The sequence below is a fragment of the Hyalella azteca genome, unplaced genomic scaffold, assembly GCF_000764305.2.
Source record: "Hyalella azteca isolate HAZT.00-mixed unplaced genomic scaffold, Hazt_2.0.2 contig3653, whole genome shotgun sequence".
Classification (NCBI taxonomy): domain Eukaryota; kingdom Metazoa; phylum Arthropoda; class Malacostraca; order Amphipoda; family Hyalellidae; genus Hyalella; species Hyalella azteca.
This window is the reverse complement of record NW_025933895.1, coordinates 495229-519292: the sequence shown is the minus strand read 5'-3', so window position 1 is coordinate 519292 and position 24064 is coordinate 495229. Positions and strand designations below refer to the sequence as shown.

Here is a 24064-nt window from a genome sequence, read left to right as displayed (position 1 = left end):
AAAATTTCTTCTAAATTTGTCTTCGCATCGTAATCTAAATCTTGAAACTGCACCTTAAGTTTTCACAATAAGTACTCGAAATACTATTTCTGGGTTATAAAAATAACTTGCTCGTTTTTCAAGTTATATTTTCTTCTATGTTCTCTAAATTTGAAGTGTTGCTGAAACTAAATTCTGAAATTTCATCTTAAATCATCATTTTGAGTGCATTACATTGATGCATTATTGATCGCAAGTTTGTACTAGTATCAAGCAGGGGAATCTAACATTCCTGGAAAGATTTTTACAAAATACTCGATGATCATGACTCACCTTAAATTTATTTTCCTTGTCGACCGTTGTTAGTTCGACCGGAATTTTTTTTCGAATATTTTGCGAGAAAATTTTTACACGAATTTCAGGCATCGCTCCATAATGTCAGTCTCTGCCTCAATAAGATCCTCAAAGTGGCTTACGTGCTTAGGCAACTCAAACTTGACCGGAAAGACTAGGACTTATAACTTCAGCTCTAAGCAGATTGACTAAGTTAAGTGAAGAGTTCATGTATAACGACCATAACTATTTAAAAAAAATTCAAAGCTATCACAATGTTCCAGAGAGGGCAAAGTTATTCCGGTCTGCAGCTCTAGACCACCAAATTAGTTCGGGGTTCAGAGAACCATTTATTCATATCCTTCGTTAAATTTTTACTCGCTCCAAAATTGGCAATCTATGCGGTGGCCCGATGATCTGCCTAGGGAAGGGTTGGCTCTTTTGGCTTTATTAACGGGCTGAGTTTTCCATTAAATTTTCATGCTGCAAGGAAATTCAATGAGGTAAGTTTGATCGGCGTTCTGCAAGCCTCTATTTCCCTAACGCCAGGCAGCTATAACATCTTCACCGCCATAACAGATACCCAAATGGGGTTACGACGAACGTAAATTTGGATTCTATGTCAGAAATTTTATCTATTTATTGCAAAATAGAATATAAATTTACGATCAAACTCAGATCTTGTTACAATGTTTGTGAGCAACAATGACCATAAATGTAACCACTTATAATTACTATGAAAATTGCTTTTTTACTCGAGCAATTAAAATTAACATAAAACTTTCGTTCAACTACACGACAAGGTTCCCAAAAATCCTTCAGCTCATTTGCAAGTAATTGTGGAATGTAAAGACTGATTATCATTCGAACACCTTGGAAAACATCGCAAGGTTGATGAGGGTCGAAAATGTTACTCCTATCACTTCGCGTTAATTTCCATTACTAATGAGGAGGTCAGGTTGATTGCCTCGCCACTCTTACCGCTTAAAAAATTGGAGTGTTGCTGCTCCTTAAAATAATCACCAGTGAATCAAACTGGTTTAATTTCGTTTGTATAAGGAGTGGGTGCTGAATAACCGGTTCATTGCATATTGATGGATTGAAAAATCTGTGTTTAAGTAATTTATATAAAAACGTTTACCAGTTAGTCAGAAACAAAGGCCGTGTATGCCGATCTAATGCAATTGTGAGAGATAAACATCCCATTTTTTGACGAAAAACAAGCAGCGATGTCGAGAACTGACATAACAGATTGACTTCAGACAGAGTGAGCCTAAATATGAGCCACGAGGGACAGAGTGAACCTAACTACGAGCCACGAGGGACAGAGTGAGCCTAAATACGTGTAAAGTAAATAAAAATGTCAAATGTTGGTAAAATTTCGTTTAAATGATTGTATCTTCCTTCACATTATTACATTATTTCTATTGCATTATTCCTACTGTGTGTATTTGAAAGAATCTCGTTGTTATTTCTTACCAAGGTAAAAGTCCAATTTGTTAACTGCATGAAAAAAGCGATTGAATCCTTTAACGATCGCAATGTAATCTCAAATTAATCACGTCCGCGAAAAACAATCACATTTTAGGAATAGCCATTAGTAAATTCACTACATGGGTTACCTAAAGATCTCTGTTAAATTCTCCAGAGAGCGGCCCACCTTATATCATAAAATTATCAACTATGCGCAGGTGTTGACACAAATGTTGCCATCTGCCGGACACACCCGCTAGTGTTGATTGACTCAACACAACACCAATCCCGCTAAGTGGAAACTCAAGTTGTCACCCACGCCGGAGTGATCGCACTATTGTAAAGCTAACATACTATGTGTAATTTTGTCTTCACACATAAATTGTATTTTTTTCGAGAACCAAATTTTGTCTGTATATTGAGTAATACGTGAGTACTCTACTATGGATATTAGAATTATTCGTTTCTTGTTAACTCCAAATTAGTCTGCTTCCGGAATTATCGTCATTTGTAATGCCCATTCAACCGAATTGCTTCTACATAACGACTGAGTCAAATTTCCCTTGATCGAGGTGCCCGCAGATTATTCAAATAACCTGTACAATGTTGGCAAATCTCGCGCGAGTCGATGGTGATCGAAGCGCCCACTACTGTGCGCTGACTGTATTATTTTAGTTACTCTACTAGTGTGGGGTAGATTCGAACTAAAAAATTACCCTTCCACTGCGTCGTTGACGAATAATTAAGTTACAACACTTCTGTGTCAATGATTTAATAAACAAGTTACCCCGCTTCCGTGGCACGGACTCTAATAAATAATTTACTCAACTACGGTTGCGCTGACTTTAATAAGAAAGTTAATTACCCCACCAAGTATGATTGATTCATATAAACATGTTACTTTGTTAGGGTCAATGCAAGGATCCATCTCTGATGCTCACTGCAAGCGAGCGTCTTGATGCATCAATGGAAATGAATAAAGAGGCTGAGCATTGCCTGGAACAAAGAGAGAAGTAGGTTTTGTCTCAAATTCTGACTAAAACAAGACGATGAAAACCGTTACGATAACTCCTTTGAATCAGACCTCTTCAGCTTGTACATCTGGAAGCACAAAACTCGTTTCATGATTTCTTCTGCACTGATTGCAGCGGATACAGAACCTGGGATCAAAGGAGGCCATCATTGGCTGCAGTGCACCCTAGTTTTGAACACAACTCAAATAATTAAATATAAATTAAATCAACATGGAGTAGCATAACACTCTAGTAGTAAAGAGGTAGTTCTTTATCGAACTCATTTTACTACACGACTCCAAATTTGGGCCAGCATGCATTTCTCGTGATCGGTTCATGCCATTGAAGTGTGTTAATTCAATTGATGTCCTTTGAGTAAACTGAGACAAAGTTACGGGACGACAAGGCTCCTGCTATGCATTGACAAGAAGCTATTTCTCTTCGCCTGTCTAGTTTAACGCGATCGATCCTGACAGCTTGTTCCGGACACGACTTCGAGACTGGAGACAATCTGGTGTCTCAATTTCAGTTTACAGCTAAGACACGATAACGAATTCGCAGAGAAACTTCAATACATAAAAAACTTTACGAACTTCGTTTGCTTTGCATACAAAATAGATGAAACATGAATGGAAGAACGTGAATGGTAAATGAACTTCCAGCCACGAGAAAACGGTTTCTAGGCAAAATGATGCTTTAATTGGAGGAATTCAAATTAATTGGAATTTTAATTTAATTATAGATAAAGTGCGTGAAGTGCAGTGAAATGAAGAAATTGATGGAAGAAATAAGCCTCTTGTAAAGACAAAATTCACGATTACGACCATGAATGTAAAAGTCACCCGTCCGAATTTCAAAAATTCGTATTATGCCACAATGAAGCACATAATACAGAAACCAAAAGTGTACTGATGTTTATTGAATAAACTAAGCAAGAGAAACATAATTGTTATAGAGGAAAACATTGAAAAATTTACTACTCTGAAAATTTTTAGAAGTCAATCATAGCGCCAATGATTTCTAGGGACAAGCTGTTACAAATCAGAAAATTATAATTCAGTTGACATGGCAGAGATATTCATTATGAAAAATGTCCCGAAACATTTATAGTAATTGGTATGATACTTGACACGAATAAAAATATTATAGTAAATTAGAGATATGAAGAAACATTGTTAAAGCCTAGAAAGCCGTGCTATCAACTGAAATGAAATTATGACACATTTCTATTATAGGAAACATTTCAACATTCAAAATGATTATAGTATACTTAGGCTACAGGTTTTAGGAACTCCTGAAAATTCCTAAAGCGTTCAAACTCTGCTAATGTTTAAGTTCTAAAATAGAAAAAAAAATCCAGAATAATGGATAACACACATCCGGAGCAGAACTAGGCCAACAGGTTCTAAAAAAAATCATTCCCTAGTCTATTAGGGCTAAAAATAGAGCTCCATGAGCAGCTGCAGCATGCGATATGGTGCCGCTGCAAATATGTTCAGGTGCGTTTTAAGTATTGATCGGAATTTAAAATTAGTTTGAAAATTTTTTGCTCTACAGCCGAAGTTAATTTACTGTTTAGTGAAACGAACACATACAGGTTAAGGTACAAACATAAAGTGCGGTGTCATAAAACTTTAACTATTCATTATTATTGTCACATTAAAAGATGCTGACTGAACATGAATAAACTAAGGTTAGGATAAAAAAGAAAAGTCTTATAATAAACTTTTGAGAATCTGGCTCTATTCCTAGGTCTGCAGCAAAAATGTAAGCTTCTGAATTATACCAACAAATTACTATATAAGACGCATTTAACACAATGCAAGCGCTCATCGTGGCATGATATGATGCAATGAATGTAACTCAGCTTCAATTGTTCATCCCATTACTTTTAAACGAAGAAGAAAGCAATGGTTTGTTTCAGAAATAAAAATATTATGGAAGTTTCACAGCTTTTTGGTGCAGGTGATCCCATAAAAAGTGTGTACTCAACCAACTACAAAATGTCGGATCTTTCATAAATGACACCTAATGTTTCGATAAACCAACTTGCGCATGTAGAATAATTTATATGCAACGCGAATGATAACGTAATAATAAGGATCATTCAGACGTTATTGTAAGTATAGAAAGGTATTGTGAAATTATAGGCTTGGTCTGAACAGTGTTGTGGTGTCTGCTAAAGTCTACGGAGTTTACAAAGAATATTTAATTTACATATACACCGCAATGAAGTTCACTGTTAATATATATATTAAAACATTGAGTACCAAGTAGCTTTCATTTAAATGTGCATTGTGTTTTATTTGCAAAGGAGTCGTATATTTTTCTGTCAGGAGAACGAGAACAGAAAACTCGCATGAAGTCATGGCGTTGTGAACAAATTATCTGCGTCATTTGAACTAAGAAATGAGTTATATCCGATTTTTAAAATATAAATTAATTGTGATAATTATTTTTTCACCAAAAATATCCGGATTAAGTATAAAAATAATAATGAACGAAAAAATAAAGAGTGCAATAATACATGGCAATTCATCTCGTAAATCAAAAAAACACAATGAATAAATATGAACTTAATAAAACTTCAAGTGTACTGATAAAAAGTTCCTCCGCATCGCGAGCTAGAACGATGTAGTGCAGAATACATTACTTCTTATTACTTAGCATGAAAATAAATTAAGTAATAATTCTGAAAAAATAATACTAGAAAAAAATACTGGACCGAATCCAGAGTCAGGTTCGGCTGAGCCCGAGTCTGCTTATGGGTGGCCTAAGAATGGCCTGCGATAAGCCGGCATTAACGACGCTTTAATTCGCGTCTGGTGATGTCGCGCACTTGGGATCTTGTGTCATCAACAGAACGTTAAGGACTTAATTAAAATGCTAATTGCTGAAGCCATGCGAGTCGTTTTATGCGGTGCCGGTCCTCGGAATCATTTTCCATGAGCAATGTTTACGGTTATCTCATGCAGATGATTTAATTCGAATAATTTAATCAATATGAGAACTTTGCGGACGAAGCACTTGAGAATGTGCCACGTTTGTCTTTTAGCTATGATTACCATGGCTGTATGATGCTAGAAAATTGAATAACATTTGATTTCACTTCGAAAACCTCAAAAGTTTGTATAGTCTTGTGAGGAGGTGAAGTCGCTGGAAATTATATGTTTATTTTTCCTCTATGCAATACAATAATACTAGGGACGTGATATTAATACTTCAAGTAAATTGGTAAATGCAATCACTCCAAAAATAATACAGAATTTAGGCTCCAGAGCTTCTTCAAAGTAAACAACTTCGAGGACTTAACGTTACGTCCAGGAGGGGGAAATAGACTTTCAATAGCGGGGCGTGCGTTGCCTCGGGATTGAGATAGCCAGACAAGCCCCAGACAAACAGGAGGCTTTCAGTCACCAGGGTAACAACTCTGTTCAAACAGAGCAGAGCAAACAGCACTGCTGCGTAACTACCTCGTTAATAGCGTGCGTGATGGTCGCAGGTTCTATTTCTTTCGTCCCGATGGAATGAGATACATAGTCATTTAAATTTTCCCATTTGTTAGTAAGTTAATTCTCTACGAAAAGAGTCTTTGCCTTGTATCCTTTGTTCCTAAGACAAGAAAGAAAAGCGATCGAAAGCCTATTGAGAAAACACTGAATATATCGTTAAAACACTCACACAAAACATTGCTCTGGGGACCTCTTTGATCATTATGTCGTAGAAACATTACTTTTACAGTGAGACGAGGGAAACGTTTAGAGACGCTCATATATTATGAACGATATAGCCTCAGGTATGAATGATTTCCTCTGAAGCCATTAAAGAACGCTACTGACGCTACTGACACACAGAAGAGTTTTTATGGAAATACAAATAAGTGATAAATATTAAATACGAGTGAAATGATTAAGTTAATAACATTTGAAGAAGTTCGGGAGTAAGAAGAAGTTATATATAATCCCAAGAATTAGCGACTTAGTCATTAAGAAGCTCATTAGCATATGGATGAGTAGAGGAGAACTTCAAAGTTTCCAAGATCCACAACTTTAGCGGAGGCATTTCCAACCAATTTTTCGGCCACTTCTTGAATATTCATGAAAAACATTTTGCGGCGATGGATTTGATAGCTCCAATAACAAATCCCAAATGATAGCGTAAAAAACAATTGTTTGAGGCCAAATAGTAAATAAACATAAGAAACCAATTCTTCAGTCATGCAATTATTTATGATTTGTAATTTGTTGCAAGGTATTGAGAATCTTTGAATCAAACATCGAGTAACATTGGCAATAAACCGTCTATAAACAACTTCGAAAAATTCTGGATGAGAGTGTATTGTAAAAAGAGGTTTATGACGAGTTCACATTATATACAGAATTTGTTGGCACTTTTGAAATATTAAAATCAAAGTGTTTTGTGATGTATGAAAGGGCATGAACCTTACGTAATTCTGTTCGAATTTATTCAGGAAAATGGACGAGTCATATTTTTTAAGTAGCAGTCATACTTTTTGAACGAAGCTCTTATACAGCTTTTTACCGGGCCAAAATGGGTCAGGATGACCCACCCAAAGACTAAAAGTGTATCATTATTTAGACGTAGTCTCGCTTTTTTTCGTAGTGAAATTATAATTGTATGTAACATTCATTCTGCAACGATAGGAAATTAATGATGAATGAATACAAATTTATTGTGATTTAACAATGAAGTTCATATTAAGTTAATCAATAGTCGTGTTGAACTCCGCGAGTTTAAAAATATTTATAAGTTAACCATGACGAAGGAAGATAGTTATTTGGAACTCGAGTATCGTTCACCTACACAGGTTAAGACTTCGTCATAATTCAGCCATAACTTAGATTTGAAGTTGAAAGCAAAATGCCTTGAACATCATTAAAATATCAGTTTAAGATTAGGCAACAGAAAATGATGAATTTTTCACGGCGCTATTTTTTTCGTGTAACTGCAGGCGAAATATATCGTTAGTATTACGCAACCGAAAGCACAAAAAACTCGTAACAAACCAAATCTAAACTCAGTTTATCATAGAAGAATTTGCTTCAGAGCTGCACGCACGACAATCAAAACAATAACAATCCGCGTGACAATCAAGCATGATTGTCGTCTGATCGCTAATTGGCCTGTCACAGCGAAGCGCAAAAGCAAGACGTTCGGCACCGAGACGGAAAGAACAATCTGCAGCCTCAAAATTTTGAGAAATAAATGTCATGAAAATTTTCATTTGTGAATGCAAAAAAATTGCCAGCAAAGTAATATGCTCTTTCTAGACACTAGCTGTTGTCAGGGAATCAAATGAAATTAATTGATTATATATCATATCATTATTATCTTATGTTCATTAGTAGAAATTATTTCATTTTAAGGCTAGAGTTTACCGCATTTTCTGTCATTTCTGGATTCAGTCATTCAATTTTTATGTGTGATCGTGTGAGGGCTGAGACACCGCACGGTGAGGGTACAAACTCACCGTGTGTATTAATACATAACTGCATGACACCACATAAGTGAGTTGCACGAGCATGAGAAACAGAGGCAAAGATACTGTTGTCGTATATTTCCATAATTGGTCTGCTTTCACAGACAGTTCTGACATTTTAAATAAATTCTATTTAATCCAATTTCGAGTAGGTAATAGTTCTAATAGGGCCCTGGAAACTTATACATAGCCTTTCAATTTCAAAGGCGCCTGCTAAAACAATCTAATTCTCATCGAGGCCAGCATAGTGGATTTCCCTTGAGCAGGCAGTTTTGCAGAGCTAATACGTAGCACGCCAAGAATTCTGCGACTTCTCTGAATATACGGAAAAACTTACGGAATAAAATGAAGGACTGAAGAAAACTTAACACAATAACATTGATACAGCACAAGGACATACATAACTGTATCGAGGGATGAGGATTTTTAATCATACACATTAAAAATCAAAAGTGATGACATTTAAGATCAGCGATGACTGGACAAGTTTTTACCATAAGAATGGTAGCCTAGATGTTGATAGAATAATCAATAGTATTAAAAAATGAACTGATTCAGTATTAACGTTTTTTTGAGAGCCTTCAACGTTAAATTATCCAATATTGGCCTTATTTCAATTTTCCTTCAGTAAAGAAATTTTGTAAAATTTTGAAACACGAAAAATACGTTTTACCTGATGTTCATAAATACTAAAGATTTATCAGTTATGATGTACAGACAAGACTCGTGGGAGCAATTTTACACCAAATAATTTCTAAATCTTAGGTATCGCAGGGCATATTTTGAAGTCTGAAATGGCATATTTTGAACATCTTTCAACGTTAAAAAAATTTCATAGCGTATTCCCACAGGAGTGAAATTTCGGATGATAGCAGGAATATAGATATATATTTTTTTCAAGATGAGAATTTAAGGCGCACAAATTCTGGAAGCATCAAACTATCCTGGACAAAAATATTCAAAGCTTCTTTTGAAACGGGATTTTAATTTTCCTAGACAAAGCAGTCTCCGGTGTGAGATTCAAAACTTTGTGCTTTTCCTTACTTTCTTATGACGCTTAATAGCAGCAATTGGATACAAAGATACAAAATATTGACAAGTATTATTTCACTCATTTCCTTATGAAAGAAAAGTATTAACTGCATACAAAGTATACAGATGTATTCCACATATTCACTTAATTATGACGGCAAAAAGTATTATTCGGATGCATCTCGTGTCTTAACTAATAGTTTAAAGAAGGTAGAGTTAATAATTTCTAAATAACGAATAGTATGTTTGCCGAACTTGTTTAGTACATTCGGGATCAGCAAAACGATCGTAGGGGGGAAATGAAGGCTATACACAGGTTTTTAAAATTAAAAATTATTAACGGGTAAATTTTCGTCATTAATGCAGTACGTGAAGATTCAATTTTCTGGGAAATTTAGCAACTCATTCAGATACAAAAAATATCGGTGATCCGACAGAAAAGCTAAATTTTGGTCAAATAATATCGTTAGATGTATTTAGGAGACTGAGTAATTCTATTCTTGGTATCAAATAGCCAGTGATTGTGGCGATGGAATCTTTTCTGTGTCAGAAAAGGTAATAAATTGCGTTATGTCTGATGACAAAATCTGACAGGGCACGAAAAAGAAACGGTCGACTCGAGTCACGTCATGACAGGAAATATAAGTCAATTTATTGCTTTCGGGAATGGAGCCATTCGAAAAAGAGAGTCCAAGGATTTCGGGCCATAATGGGAGCGAAGATATTTATTTGTTACAAACTTGGTTTGACTTAATCGCTTAGCTTTGACCGTAATTTCACTTGGTAACTTTTACAGGTTTGTATTGAGAACTCCGCATTTATCCTTGGAATTCAATAAGTATACACGCTCACCGAGCAGCAAAGATGAATTCAATTATACAAATTTGTTTACTTGCAAGATTAACCATTATAAGCTTGCAATAATGTTAAAAAATTAAATCCAACTTATATTGGAGTAGTTTTATTTTCATTAACTTTCAGTTTAACAGTAATTTAAATGGTTCAATTTTGTTGTTCTAAGATTTTTAAATAACGTTATAGGGGGTTTCTTCAGTATAAACTTCAAGCTAAATTTGACACCAGGTTTGCGCTAAATAGCTCACAAAAATGCCCAAGTTAAAGAGGCCATTTTATAGAATAGTAAACAGAGGGAAATTGAAATTAGAAATTCGAAACTGATTCGAGATTCTTCCCAAACTAATCTTAGAGATTTTATGTTATCATTCTTCACTCGGATACTCTGTAATATCCCATAAAATTTCTAAACTCTTATTTCATTTAATACTTCTATGCTTTCCCATTTCTCCCCATAATCTTGTACTATTATTTATACACTAATATATCACTATACTATTCAATATCATCCAACAAACCGACACCATCACTGTCCTCTAATCCTCCAATTCTTCTTATATCTTCTAAAACTCAAACGCCGTCCGAATCCTGCAATTCTCCGCTACTCTAGCACATCCTTCTATGCTCATCTTTTGCCTTCGATGCTGCAATATATTAAAAATATATTCAATATATATCTAAATATTAAAATATTTATTTATTCCAATCTATCAACTCCGTTTTAACGCTTGAACAAAACCCCAATAATTTACAATAATTCGAGAAATTATATGCTCTTAAAACGTCGTCCATTTGCGGAAAAAAAATTTCTGGCGATTTCGGGCGATTCTCCAGAAATCTGGCGATTTCTGGCATTTCTGGCGATTAATTAATCGGTTGTTGACGTTCAGTTGCTATATAAACTCGACCGATATAAGAGCGCAGGTGACGCAAAAATTCACGCGTCAACATACGCAACAGGCGCAATCTCGCCGGAGCAATCTGGCTGGTCGGGTTACATCTACTGCTGGATTCGGATCCGCAGGATTGAAAATTGAAATTCATTGACTTTACTTCATGATGACTTGTTTCATGTGGAGATCACGATCATTGATATTCATTGATTTTACTCCAAGATGACTTATTTCATGCGGAGATTATGATCATTGAAATTTATGGATTTTACGTCAAGATGACTTATTTCAAGCGGAGATTAGAATAGTTGAAATTAACTTATTTTAATTCAAGATGACTTATTTCATGCGGAGATCACGATAATTGATATTCATTGATTTTACTTCATGATGACTTATTTCATACGGAGATTACGATCATTACTAAGATGGAGGTTGGGATCAAAACCGAGACGGAATTATCGTGAGATTTTACTGAAGTTTGAAAAGGAAAATTTACCGGACATCCAAAATGAAATGTCCAAGTTAATTGTAATAAGTTAAATACTCCCAATTATTGCTAAGAAATATAATAACAAAAAGAGAGAAAACAAAATTTCGAAGACAACAGGACCAATAAAAAAAAAATTCCGACTCATTCCCGTATTTTATTTGAAGTTTGCTGCAGCTCATATCATTTAAACTTGAAATCACGTCTTTAAAATCTTACCTTTAAGTTAATTTTAAGTAACCACACAATAAATATTAATGAGTGGCTCGGTATAATTTTAATATAAATGCTAATTATTCGCTTCCCTTCGAATTACACGTTGATTTTATTCAAAATGTTGTTTTAATTTATCATAATTCGCAAAATAGGATTGCGTTAGTGAAAAACGCTGACAAAAGCATAATTTGTAATAGTATGACCTGCGTTTTTTCGCAATCTTCTTCCTCATCTTGTTTATATTTTCCATGCTTTGAAAGAGAATACATTTTATGAATAAAAACGCGAAGGCTCGGAACTTGGAAAAATAATGAAAAATTGCACTAAACACAATGCCATTAATTGAAAATACATAATAACTTTAATTCGATTTGGCAACGAAATAATAACGGAATTTGTGATTCTATGAACATTTAAAAATTAAAATCAAAGACTCAATGTATGTTGATAATTTCTCAACATTATTAGAGTGTAACTTACCTTGAGAGCAGCACTGTGCAGAGACAGGCCGAGCAGTACGACGCAAATGAGACTTTGAACCCGCATTTTTAATGACCTGTCTTGCAAAAAATGTGTGAACGCGAATAAAAAAATTCCGTGAATTGTGCGCGGGAAATATCCTTAAGTTTTTGGCAAAATTTCTATAAAAATTTGAAAACAGTTAAGCATCAACAGTTTTCCAGCCCTTTTGGAAAATAATTAAAATAGTTAACGTTTAAATAGCTCTGCTGGAGGATACGCAGCGGTGTGAGAAGGACTGCGAGGAGCATGCAAGCAAGTCGCGCTTGTCCAGACTTCCGGACTGTGACTGAGCCAGGGAACTGCCGGGCGGCGGCTTTATATAGTTTCTGGCGCCCACCTGCCCTCCAAACTTCCAAGCTAAGGCGAAACTTTTTGCATAAAATTACCGGTGCTCGTTTTTGAGTGCTAGCTTTGACTGCAGTAAGTAATGTGCAGAAATTTTGAGTGGAAACACAGCAACAATTTTCGGTACCGACATGCGCCTTTCTCTCGAGTTTATTTAGGTTGAAAAGTTACCAGGAGTTAAATTCTTCAGATGATAGTGTACATGAGATAAAAACAAGATTTAGAAATATAAACAAGCTTAGATTATTTGGACAATAAAGGCATAAAGCTGTTATGTTGTGCACCTTATAAATCGTTCAATTAATTTTATATTTCATGTTGTGCCATCACATTTCGAACTGGAAATTCGACTGCAATAAAAATTTAACATTTTGAACTTTGCGCTTGCATGCACAATTAGCTACTTATCATCTTTGCATGAAATTATTTTGACTATTGTACGAATTTAGCTGATGTTATTATCTTCTCCTGATTCGTTTTCCCCAATTATGATTTTTCCTCACAACCACAGGCTGAACCGGTGGTCGGTCTCGCTGCTCTCTATTATGCATTGAACTCGTGGCCGCTGTTATGCACCATAATAATTAATGCAGTTCGTGGCCCCACAAGCACGGCCATTAGAGGCCAAAGCCGACTAGGGCCCCGCAGGATCTGCATGGATCATGTACACAATTTTTCCGCCTGTGTTGACACAGACTCGCCTGCTCGCCTGCCACAGCTTCATCTCACGCAGTTTCTGAGGAGGCGTAAACAACGCTTGTGGCTGATCCAGACCATGTTGGTTAAGGCCTCTGATGGATTCATTGACGAGCCTGTCAAAAAATGACAAATTAAAAAAAAAATCCAGGATTTAATTTCTTTAAAGGTTGTCAGGTTAAATCCCGCTGTATTAAAATAACGTTTTTTTAGCATAAAAATTTATCTAAATTTTATAAACTTTAAAATAATGCAAATTTCTGCACAACTTCAAATTTTTGTTCAAACTTTTAATTGCATGGTCATCAAGAACAAAGATAATTTTTAAAGAACTCATATCTTGGTATTATAGAAGCCCTTTATTGAAATTATCATCATGAAATATAATCACGGTACATTAAAAAACTTTGCAACGTTACTATCCAATAAACAAAAGTTATTTTCGGAATATGAGGTACGCAAATCTCGGTCATGGCAATCATATGGCAAACTTTTTCAATATGGAGCCTCGAAGTCAGAGAAATTTCGAGATAAACCACTAGAGAGAAACTGTGGTCTCGGAAGAAGCTCGAATACAAGAATAAGCTATAAAGTTCAACTCATGAATAATTTGAGAAATAAAAGTGGCAGGCAGAATTGTTAGCAATTCTCGCCAAAAAGATTTTCAATCTACTCTTAATAAAATACTTCCACTCTTCAAATCTGTTGTTAAGTAATCCTTACTACACAGCGAATATGATAAATTGCAATAATAAATGAATACCTGAAACACCATATTAAATCAAACCATGAAACACTGAAACAATGGAAGTGGCGTGCAAGCGTGGCCTAGGGCTGCTACATCCGATTAATTATACTATATATGGATACCAAGCAATAATTTGGAAAGAATTGCCCTCGTAGAAATCAGTAATTATGGCAACAAGTTGCTCAAGACAAGGGTGTTGGAATGGGCCTTCTCAATTGCTTCACACTGCTTTAAGTAGTTCTAAATATAGACCTTAAAAGGAGTATTATTCGTTTGAACTAAAAGCCGAGTACGTCGTTTTAGCTTCCATGCACTCAACATAGTCTGCCAGTTTTTTTATCTTTAACGCTCTGCTATAACGGTAAAAAAGATGATTGTAATAAAACAAATGAAGAAAATGTGAATTTTTAAAAATCGTAAATTAGAGAAACACGAATGTCATTCGGAGAATGTCTGAACAATATTTGAGTCGTTAAATATTCCTTTTGAACATGCTAAAATGAAACGAAAAAAAGTAAGACGTGAAAATTTGGACATTAGGATTTGACGGAAAGAAGGGAGGACAAAGCACAACGATGACCCAAATTACGATCAGCTGAGAAGAGCGTTGGAAACCGCTACGATGGTGCACGCGATCGTTCCTAAGAGAAATAATCTGCTGTTATTAATGAGCTTCGTATCGCTTTTCGGTAAGACATAATTTCGTTCTAGAATAAGATCTTCTTCTCTCAACAATCAAACTAACTGAACAGTGACTTCAGCCAAAATGAAATTTAAACTTCGAAGTGTGAACACAGATTTTACGCGCTAGCCTGCTAGGTCATTTAGCCATTATGCATGTGGCTGCTGTTAATTAATATTCTCATTACATTATTAACTGGCGACGAATCTAACGGCGATAATCCTTGCTGCTAAAATATGATGTCCTTTATTCAGTTTGCTTTATTAGTGGCATTTACACGGAAGTTCTTCCTTTGATATAGAAATGTGAAAGTTTTTGCGCGTTATCATAGCAAATATTTTGCCATGGTTATGAAAATTGTTCACACTGTTGAAGACGGCCTTCTTATTGGTAAACGTCATCACACGTCATGTGTGCGTCACGCAATGTTGCGCACGAGGGAAAAATTGGTGGAAATGATCAGCATGCTATTTAATTTTGTATGAATTTAGAATTAGTTTTAAAATGTATAGTTTATAAATCATATTTGTATCAAGTGATCATCGATCAATTAATTAAAATGAGATTACCGATGAAAAAGCATTTTATATCTTTTGATATTATTTGTGCAACATCTAATATGTTTTATAGTGCAGAAATACTTGCAAGGTTTAAACCAGTAGAGGTGCAAATTTGGAATTTTTCTACCTCATTTTTATTACTTATTTAAATATTTTTTATAACATTTGCTCCACAGTAATTAGTTAAAACTTGGACGTGTACACGATTGCCATAGTCGGACCAACTTCTAATAATCGACAGTAATACCAACACTTTGATCATCGATTAAATGCGACGAAATTTCCGTACCTTCCAAATTTCATGATTAAAAATTGAACACGTAATCTTATTCAAATGAACGATTGCAAGAGAATTAATAGAATGCTTGCAACTTCCTTGGGAAGCGAGGTATCTTGGTTCAAAATTTTGGCTATTTTTAAACACAAAATAATTTTAATAAATGTTCATCGGACGATTGCTACGAACAATTATATTCTTTGACCTAATCAGTGAAAAACTGAGTCAAATTTCCTTTCTTATTTTTCAATCTCGAACAAACTTTGGCATTTATTACAGGTCCAACTAGTGCAAGGTCGCTGGGTCTATATTTGGATCAAAATAAGTTAGTAGAGCTTCTTACATCAAGCGGACCTTCACCCACAACACCACCTCTAGCCTCCAGTCCATCATTCACTAGCGCAAACCAAGTAGGAACTTCAGCTTCGGAGTCTGAAGTAAAGGAAGTGATTTCAGCAAGTCAATTATGGCCCTTTTGGCCCCTCATTGAAAGCAACAAAAGCCACGGTAAAAGTTCTAACCAAGAAGACGCCTGGGAGATCTACAGAGTTTTCAAGAAAATGTGTTGTGAGTTTTTGGTTAACGAAGAATATACTCACGCGGTTGAAGAATACCTTGAACAAACGCGCAGGTCTGCACAGTTTAAAGACTTCAAATCTATTGGTTTGGACGAGTCACTTCTCATGGAAATACGGGCCTTCCTAAATACCTTGCTTGCTAATGCATAAATTTAATTTTTGCGAGTTTCAAAAATTTGCTCTAATTCATGCTGCATTGCTTGGATATGAATTAGATAATCGGTCATGATTGACCGATTCACAGACAAATTATAGGTGGAAATTAATAGGATTTGATCAATGAAAAGCATGCTTATGAGTCTAGGGGTAGACCACTTCAGATTTATACGCGTGTGAAGACTTGCAGTTATGTATCCTTAGTTCTAAGTGTTAGAGAATATTGGGATAAACGTTCGCATTCCACCCTTGAACTTAATTTGCCGGGACGTATTTTTGATTATAGGTATTGCGATCATTCATCTATTGGCGGAAGTCGTGTTACTAGCCTAGAAAGTCGAAAATATATCCTTAGACAATAGATCTTTGGAATAAATTATTCACATTTATTCCAATTATTCATTTAACATACGCCATTCAGAGAATTACCACAGTCTCATGGGTCATCTTCTTTAACCTATTCAGATTTCAAAATTGAAAGTCGTTTGCTGCATCGAAACAAAATTTGATTTTTAGAAATGCAGTTGCTTCCTTGAGCTGTTTCATCATTCACGTGATTAGGGTTCATCGCGTGTACGTTGGCGGTCTACTGTGAAAATGAATTCAAATGATTAGAAAAATAAAAAAAGCAATACGTTGTACGATCGCAGTTAGATTGAGAGTAAACTATGAACTTGAATTGCCTGTCACTCATATTGGATTTTTAACAAAATTTCGGTGGTTAAATTCATCAGTAGGCGACAGAAAATTGTTAGGGTAAATCGTCAGGAGCACCGTTGTTTACTAAAATCCTGAATTCAGCAGCGTTGAAAAGTGCAAGATTTCATATCAGCGGATCAGGATACTTTGATACGTTATTCTGTAGAATTCTGTAACTTGCATGATACGAAGGACCTACAACGGTGCAATTATTTATAAAGTTCTACGGCCATATGAGCTTAATCAGTGTATTTAACCCAATTTCGATTGCAAGAATATGAAGCGGAAAAGTTTGAGAGGCAAAATGTAGTGTTACTGCCTGTAGGCACGTTGAGGTTTGCGAAGATCTATCCGTAAAAAGAGTGGAACTATTTGTTTATAAAATCAGGAAATGGAGGTGAAATCTCAACTAATTGAAATGTGTTTAATTACGAAGAATTTTTGACGAATATATAAACGTGCTTGGATAGCCATCATATTTTTCAGAATGTGAATTTGGAGTTATTTGCACGTTTGTTTGTTCCAAGGCTGGTTCCGGAAATATTCACAAATTCATCTGACTTCAAAAATTTTCAAAAATTGTTTCATAAGTTATAGTAGAATTCACAAGCATAAGAATTACGCTATTTGAAAAGAAACGACAGGAAGTTTTCATTCAAGCTACCTGAATAAAAGTCAGCTGATGGCTGAATGCGGCCGTGTTCACTCACGCGTCTACGAGGTCAGCCTCGCTACGGCGCCTCTGCGGTCAACAAGCGCAGCCTGAGTCCGGATTGGCCGGTCATTAAGGGCTGGGAGGTCATGACACGAGGGTGGTGCTTCAGTGGCCTCTGTGTGTGTTACGAACTTCAAAGCTATCGAAAAATTCTAGAATTCGATGTAAGGAGTTTGCATGTAAGGTGAGATGCTTAAAATTATTAATATGAGAGACGAAATATTTCACTGCGCCTTTTCGTAACATTAAATATGTTAAAAAAATTCTGAAATACGACAGACTGAAAGTGAATTTAAGTACATGGCTAACTTATTTATGGAGTGTGCCGTGCATTGTTACAGCAGTAAATTATTTGGCTTGTTTTAGCCCTTGTACAATTTAAAATATTGACGATACGCTTGGAAGGCTTTATTTTGGTTTCGGTAAACATGCTTTTCATTCCGGGTTGTAATGTCTAAACAAAATTAATCAAGAAGCGACAATCAATAAACTAAATCATCAATAACGGTTCTAGAAGTTCAAATTAACACTAGCTTTCCATTCTGGTCATATTATTGTAAATGCAAATTACCGTGAGTGACAACTTACTTACAATTAAAATTTACTGTCCCTAATTTGTACCTAATGTTGTATACAATTCAGGGCTCCAAGGTGCCTTGTTATCAAGCACAAAGAAATGCAAACTAACATTTGTCCTGAGATAGCGAGGTCAGAGTTATCATCGCTGCAAGAATTGTCGCTCGACTTAATGGACTTCGTAAGCCCACAATAAACATTCATTTTTCAGTCTCGAGCGCTGGCTGTCTCAGGGTTCGTAAAGTTCAACTTAATGCAGGATAATTATGACGCTGGATTTGAAGCGCCTGGGCTTCTTTTCTTTATGATAACAAACTCGTAGCTCGGGCCTGAATGCTATCCTTGATATCCTATCGTGATTATATCCTTGAAGTCAGTCATTATTTTCATTAATTCAAGAGTTTATGCTTTTCGCTATGAGCAAGAGCTATGCTTTTCGAAGTGGGAAGAAAAAATGGCCATTATAATTTGATAGCGAGCGAAGATTGAATAGACAACGAGAAACATCAGTCTGAACTTGACGCGAATATATCATGAACATAAAACTCATGGATTGCTGTCATGTTTAAATAACATGAATTTCATTTATAGCCTCCCGCCATTGTAAAGCTTACTCAAGATAGTCGCAAGCAGCTAACACACTCCTTAAAAGAAAATAAAAAAATATAGACAACAGAAATAAATGCAATTTTTTTGCTTCCAATTAATTACCACGCATTTCTAAACTTTTTCATAGTTTACTGCATGATAAAAAATTGCAAATTTAGCGCTCATGTAAAATTGTACCCGAATCAATGTAACTAAATTCGAGTCCTAGCTACCGTGCTATATATAACTGGTATCATAACCTCCAATGCGTATGATTAATGCCACCATACGGTTAATGGTTAATTAAAATCTCAAATGATCATTAAACATACAATTAATTCGGATTGACAAGTCATCGATAGTTTGATCATGTTTCATGTACGAATAAAAATGGTATGCACATCCAACGTGACTTTTGGAATTTTTGAAATTGAATTTCAGTGTCAGCAACACAGCGTGAGAACATATATGGTAATGTTTATGTATGATTGTATGGTTTGAGTATAGGGTAAAATGGTATATATGGCAATGTAACTGACATGATATTTATAATTTACAGTTCAGCGGTCCAAATTGCAAGCCTGTGTCAAGAGTGAGGAGAGCAAGATAAATATCTAGATGAATTTTGATCCGCTGCTACTGAACATTTTATTTATGGACCCAGAAACTTTGACTAAACATTCTGAGTTGGGATGGAAACGCGAAGAGACGAAGAGCGCGCAGCTAGCGCCGGAGGAGGATGAAGTTGTACCAAAAAAATCAAATAAACGTCGGTTTCACGAAGACATCGAGAAAAACAAATTCGACGCCACTTCATTTGACGCTACCAAGTTTGATGCCACTAAATTTGACGCTTCCAAGTTCGATGCCACCAAGTTCGACACCAACAAGTTTGACGCTACCAAGTTCGATGCCACCAAGTTCGACACCAACAAGTTTGACTCTACCAAGTTCGATGCCACCAAGTTCGACATCAACAAGCTTGAAGCTACCAAGTTCGATGCCACCAAGTTCGACATCAACAAGTTTGACGCTACCAAGTTCGATGCTACCAAGTTCGATGCCACCAAGTTCGACATCAACAAGTTTGACGCAACCAAGTTCGATGCCACCAAGTTCGACGCTTCAAAGTGCGAATCCACAGAGTTAAACGCCACAAAGTTTAACAGTTTCTTTCCCCTTTCTTTTCCATCTTTTAATCGAGATAGAGGAATGGGATATCAGCATTCCGAAGAAACCTTTCCCTCCAAAAAAATTAGCGACAACAGGTGTTTGAGATTGCCACTGAGTTCCAGTGGGAACTCGGAGATGCCGCCAATGATTTTCCCGAATTTTAATCAAGCTCGCTCGGGACAAAGCCGGTTCTCCGTCGTGAAAACGGAAAACGTAACGCCAAATTACCGTCCGATTTTGCCGGCGCTCCCATTTCATAATTTTCATCCCCTGTTTCCATCGTGGCTTGGGGAAGGATTCCCTCCACTGCTGCTGCCACCAGTAAACGCAACCTCAGATTCCTCTCTTGTCTCAAATGTCGTCCAGTGCGACACAAAAGTAGGAGAAAGTGAAGTACAAAAGCCAGATAATCTGATGCAAAAGCACGTGAATCTGACGTACATAGCAGCGTCACCTTCGAGCCCAGTGAGTGTTGACGGCAGCGACGTTACTTCGGATGACGCAACAGAAGCCAAACGGAAACGTAACAACGAAGCGGCCAAGAAGTCGAGAGATGCGAGGAGGGAGAAGGAAGACCGCATCGCGATCAAAACTGTGGTACTGCAACTTGAGAACAGTAAACTTAGGGAGCAATACGAACTTCTGTATCATGAATATCAACGCAAGAAAAAAATCATCGAAAGCTTAAACCTTCGATGAATAACATTGCTGAATCTGTAAGTACTGTATCTGAGAGAATTTAAAGCGTAATGAATTAGGTCAATATTTTCAGAAGTTTATTTGTGAGGCCGATTAATATGACATTGACGTTCTGCTTGATGAATTAATGTTATAGGAGGCCAAAGTCACAGAAAATAAATTACGGATTTATTGATAATCGTTATACCTTAGTCGTTAACTGTCTTCATTTGTGTGACAACTGGAGTATAGTCGGTGTGAACAGCAACGTGTTTTTAGAAGAATATTTGAATTATTTAACTTTTGAGAGTGGCAGTATAACATTTCTGCAGTGAAATAATGTGCAATAAAACGTGCGTGTGTTTATGCATGCGTTTTCAAGAAGTTCGCGAACTGAAAACGATCAATAGGCGAGCATGCAGGAATTTCAGTGGAAAGGCAGTAAGATTGCGATCTAAAATCTGTCGGCCACAGAAATGCAGATTATAATTTCAGCAGAAAACACATCGTTTAGTTGAGGCGAAATATTCATGGACTCTTTACTGAATTCGAGGCAATGAATTAATAGTTAACGAAATTCTTTAGAAATCACAACGCTGTCGGTGACTCCCGAAAGCTTTTGTAAAGAGTTTGCGCGTCTAAAATTTGGTAATAGACGGTGGCAAATATTGCTCCCGATGCGAACAGCAACTGTGTTGAACACACAGCAATGAAGCTTGTCCCATTCAGTTCAGTTACTATTGATGATTATATTTCCGCTTTGCAATGGTTCTATTGAACGTATATTGACCTAACAAATGTTGTGCCTCAGTTCGCCTTTTCATGGAGCGGGAAGCCATGTTTACGTGGCGACCCTTGCCAAAAGGCCAGCGTGATTCATTCACTCAATGGGGCACATATTTGTCCTTTGTCACTTGTAATTGTGGTGCCGTGTTGAAATAGAATTATTATTACGAGTCAAGCCGTGCTCGACCAGAGACTTGGTGCTGCCTTCTGTTGTTATTATCGATACAGCGAAGATTTTTGTGCAAGCGACGTGACGTTATATTTTGATTATTAATGCTGCTTTGTGTGTGAATATCAAGTAAGTATATTAGATAACGGCTCATTTACAAATTGGTGTCAAATATTGGTGGAGTAATTTTTCAGGGAATTTTATATCTATTGTAGATATTTTAAAATCTTATTCGGATACACCCATTTCAATAGCTTATTGAAAAAGCGAGCCACCAAAAAATAGCGGGTTAACATTTCGATAATGCAAACATGATCGAACCTTCGATCTAAAATTAGATCGAATATTAGCTAGCATATTAGATCGATGGTCATGCATCGTGAGTAACAATGGAAGCACATTCGCCCAACGAAAGTCACATCACACATTAAAAAGTAAAAAAAAACTTAGCTTAAATTGAACAAAGCTGAGCTTAGATAAAGTTGAGATTTTTATATCGTCAGGTATGAATAGCGTATTAACAGTGAACTAATTTTTCATCAGATGCGCTGAAAAATCGTACCACAATATTAGAAATCTCTGTATCTACTCACGTTTAATACGCGGAATTTATTATTAATATAATATTAATGTATGTTAACAATCGATATGGCTGAATGTGTAGTTGAAGTTAACTCTTGTTTTGATAGTCTTCAAAACCTTCACTACGTACCTAATACGTTACTTATTATCTCACATTGATTCTGCTGTCATTGTTTTGGCTGCTCAAAGTGTTAGTATTAGCTTTCTTTAAATATTAATAGATATTAAGCTTTATTGTTTTTAAAAAAAATTTTGAAACTGTCCATATGACAAATGTACTGTAGTGATATTCACATTTACTTTCCTGACATGGCACACGTACGAATAACGTATTGAGAACGTGTAATAAACTATGTATTTCCTCCATGCTTCAATGCCTGTATTGAAAACTAAGAAAAATTTATTTATACGAGCACGCGCTGCAGGTACGAGACACGAACATGTACGTAATTTAGCACAGGTACATGACACGAACATGTACGTAGTTTAACGCAAGTACATTACACGAACATGTACGTAGTTTAGCACAAGTACATGACACGAACGTGTACGTAGTTTAGCACAGGTACATGACACGAACATGTACGTAGTTTAGCACAAGTACATTACACGAACGTGAACGTAGTTTAGCACAGGCACTTGACACTAACATGTACGTATTTTAGCACATGCACATGACACATCTGCTAAGTGTTGGCACGAGCAGGTGGCGTAGTTCCCACGGTCGCGGCTCTGACCCTTCGCTTTTTCATAGAATTTGCAGAGAATCGAAGACAGTGAGACTGACACGGCCGGGTTAACTGCTGCCTTATTATTGATGGCACGGCATGCGTAGCACCGAGACCAGCTCAACCATGTCACTCACAAAAATGTGTGAGTCAATACAACTCTCGCTCGAGCGAGGCGGTGAACGTGCCCTATATGCAATGGAGTTTCCTGGATTTTTTTGCCCACCTTTGTTAAGTAAATCAATTTGGCTTGCATTTTGTTTAGGTAACGACGTATCCAGTGAAGCGTTTAACAGAACGCAAAGGAGTCAGGATTGGAACTCAATCTTATTCAATTTTTTAATGCACCTTGAGAATTATGATGATAATTTTCTTTCTACCTCATGAATTGGCTGCATTAAACGAGGGCAAATAAAAATTTCAATTAAATTGAAGAAGAAAAAGAAAACCAACGAAAAGAAGGCTCCATTCCATTCATGTTTTTTTAGCAGGTCGTAATGGACAAAAAAGAAGCCTTTCAATTTGAATTTTATATCACTGAACGCAACCAAACCTTTGCGATAACAACTCGTTAGTGAGATAACATTCAGTAATGATCTTAAACCAACGACAAGGAAGTATGAGAGATAATTATGCTATACTTTTCCACAAAGTAACACTTAGTTTATAGCATTCATTGTTTGCAGTAACAGAGGTCACAAATTAAGACTATGGTCTATACGTGCTGCATTAAAAAAATGAAAAACCCTTAAAACCATATGTGTTTGGCTTTTTAAGCGCTTCCCATAAATTTTTCAATGTAGGTAATGGCGCATGAGGATCCCAACTGCTTTGTAGTAACACAACTGAATGCAACTGCGCACGAGATTGAGACGCAAATGAGAAAATCACTAAATTAAAAGTTACTAAATATAAAACTAATCTAGATAAATGCAAGAGAAAATGTAAGCGGGACTTATGAAGTAACGGAACTTTGAACTAAAACTTTGAACTTTTTAATTAACGTCGAAGAAATTTAGTTT

The 24064-nt window shown here is 36.1% G+C and overlaps 2 protein-coding genes across 6 annotated transcripts in view; one reads left to right on the top strand and one right to left on the bottom strand.

The window, feature by feature from the left end:
- LOC108681873 (corticotropin-releasing factor-binding protein) overlaps positions 1-12579 on the bottom strand; it is a 36999-nt gene extending 24420 nt beyond the window's left edge. The window contains exon 1 of the mRNA XM_047879721.1: positions 12265-12579. Within this exon, the coding sequence (XP_047735677.1) occupies positions 12265-12330 (66 nt within the window). The 5' untranslated portion in view covers positions 12331-12579. The remainder of the gene's footprint in view (positions 1-12264) is intronic.
- Positions 12580-14604: 2025 nt separating this feature from the next.
- On the top strand, positions 14605-22675 carry LOC108681861. 5 transcript variants are annotated; one of them, XM_047879728.1, is made up of 3 exons: positions 14605-14784; positions 15904-17946; positions 19486-22675. In XM_047879728.1, exon 3 carries the CDS (start codon positions 19545-19547, stop codon positions 20796-20798), a length of 1254 nt encoding a protein of 417 aa, XP_047735684.1. In that variant the 5' UTR covers positions 14605-14784; positions 15904-17946; positions 19486-19544; the 3' UTR covers positions 20799-22675. The 5 variants fall into 5 exon arrangements, with proteins under 5 accessions (XP_047735684.1, XP_047735683.1, XP_047735682.1 ...); XM_047879727.1 differs by having other exon boundaries at positions 15894-17926; XM_047879726.1 differs by having other exon boundaries at positions 15894-17941.
- The last annotated feature ends 1389 nt before the right edge of the window (positions 22676-24064 follow it).

Excerpts from the sequence above, each read along its gene's own strand:
- LOC108681861 (XM_018170936.2), top strand. The coding sequence starts at position 19,545 with ATGAATTTTGATCCGCTGCTACTGAACATTTTATTTATGGACCCAGAA.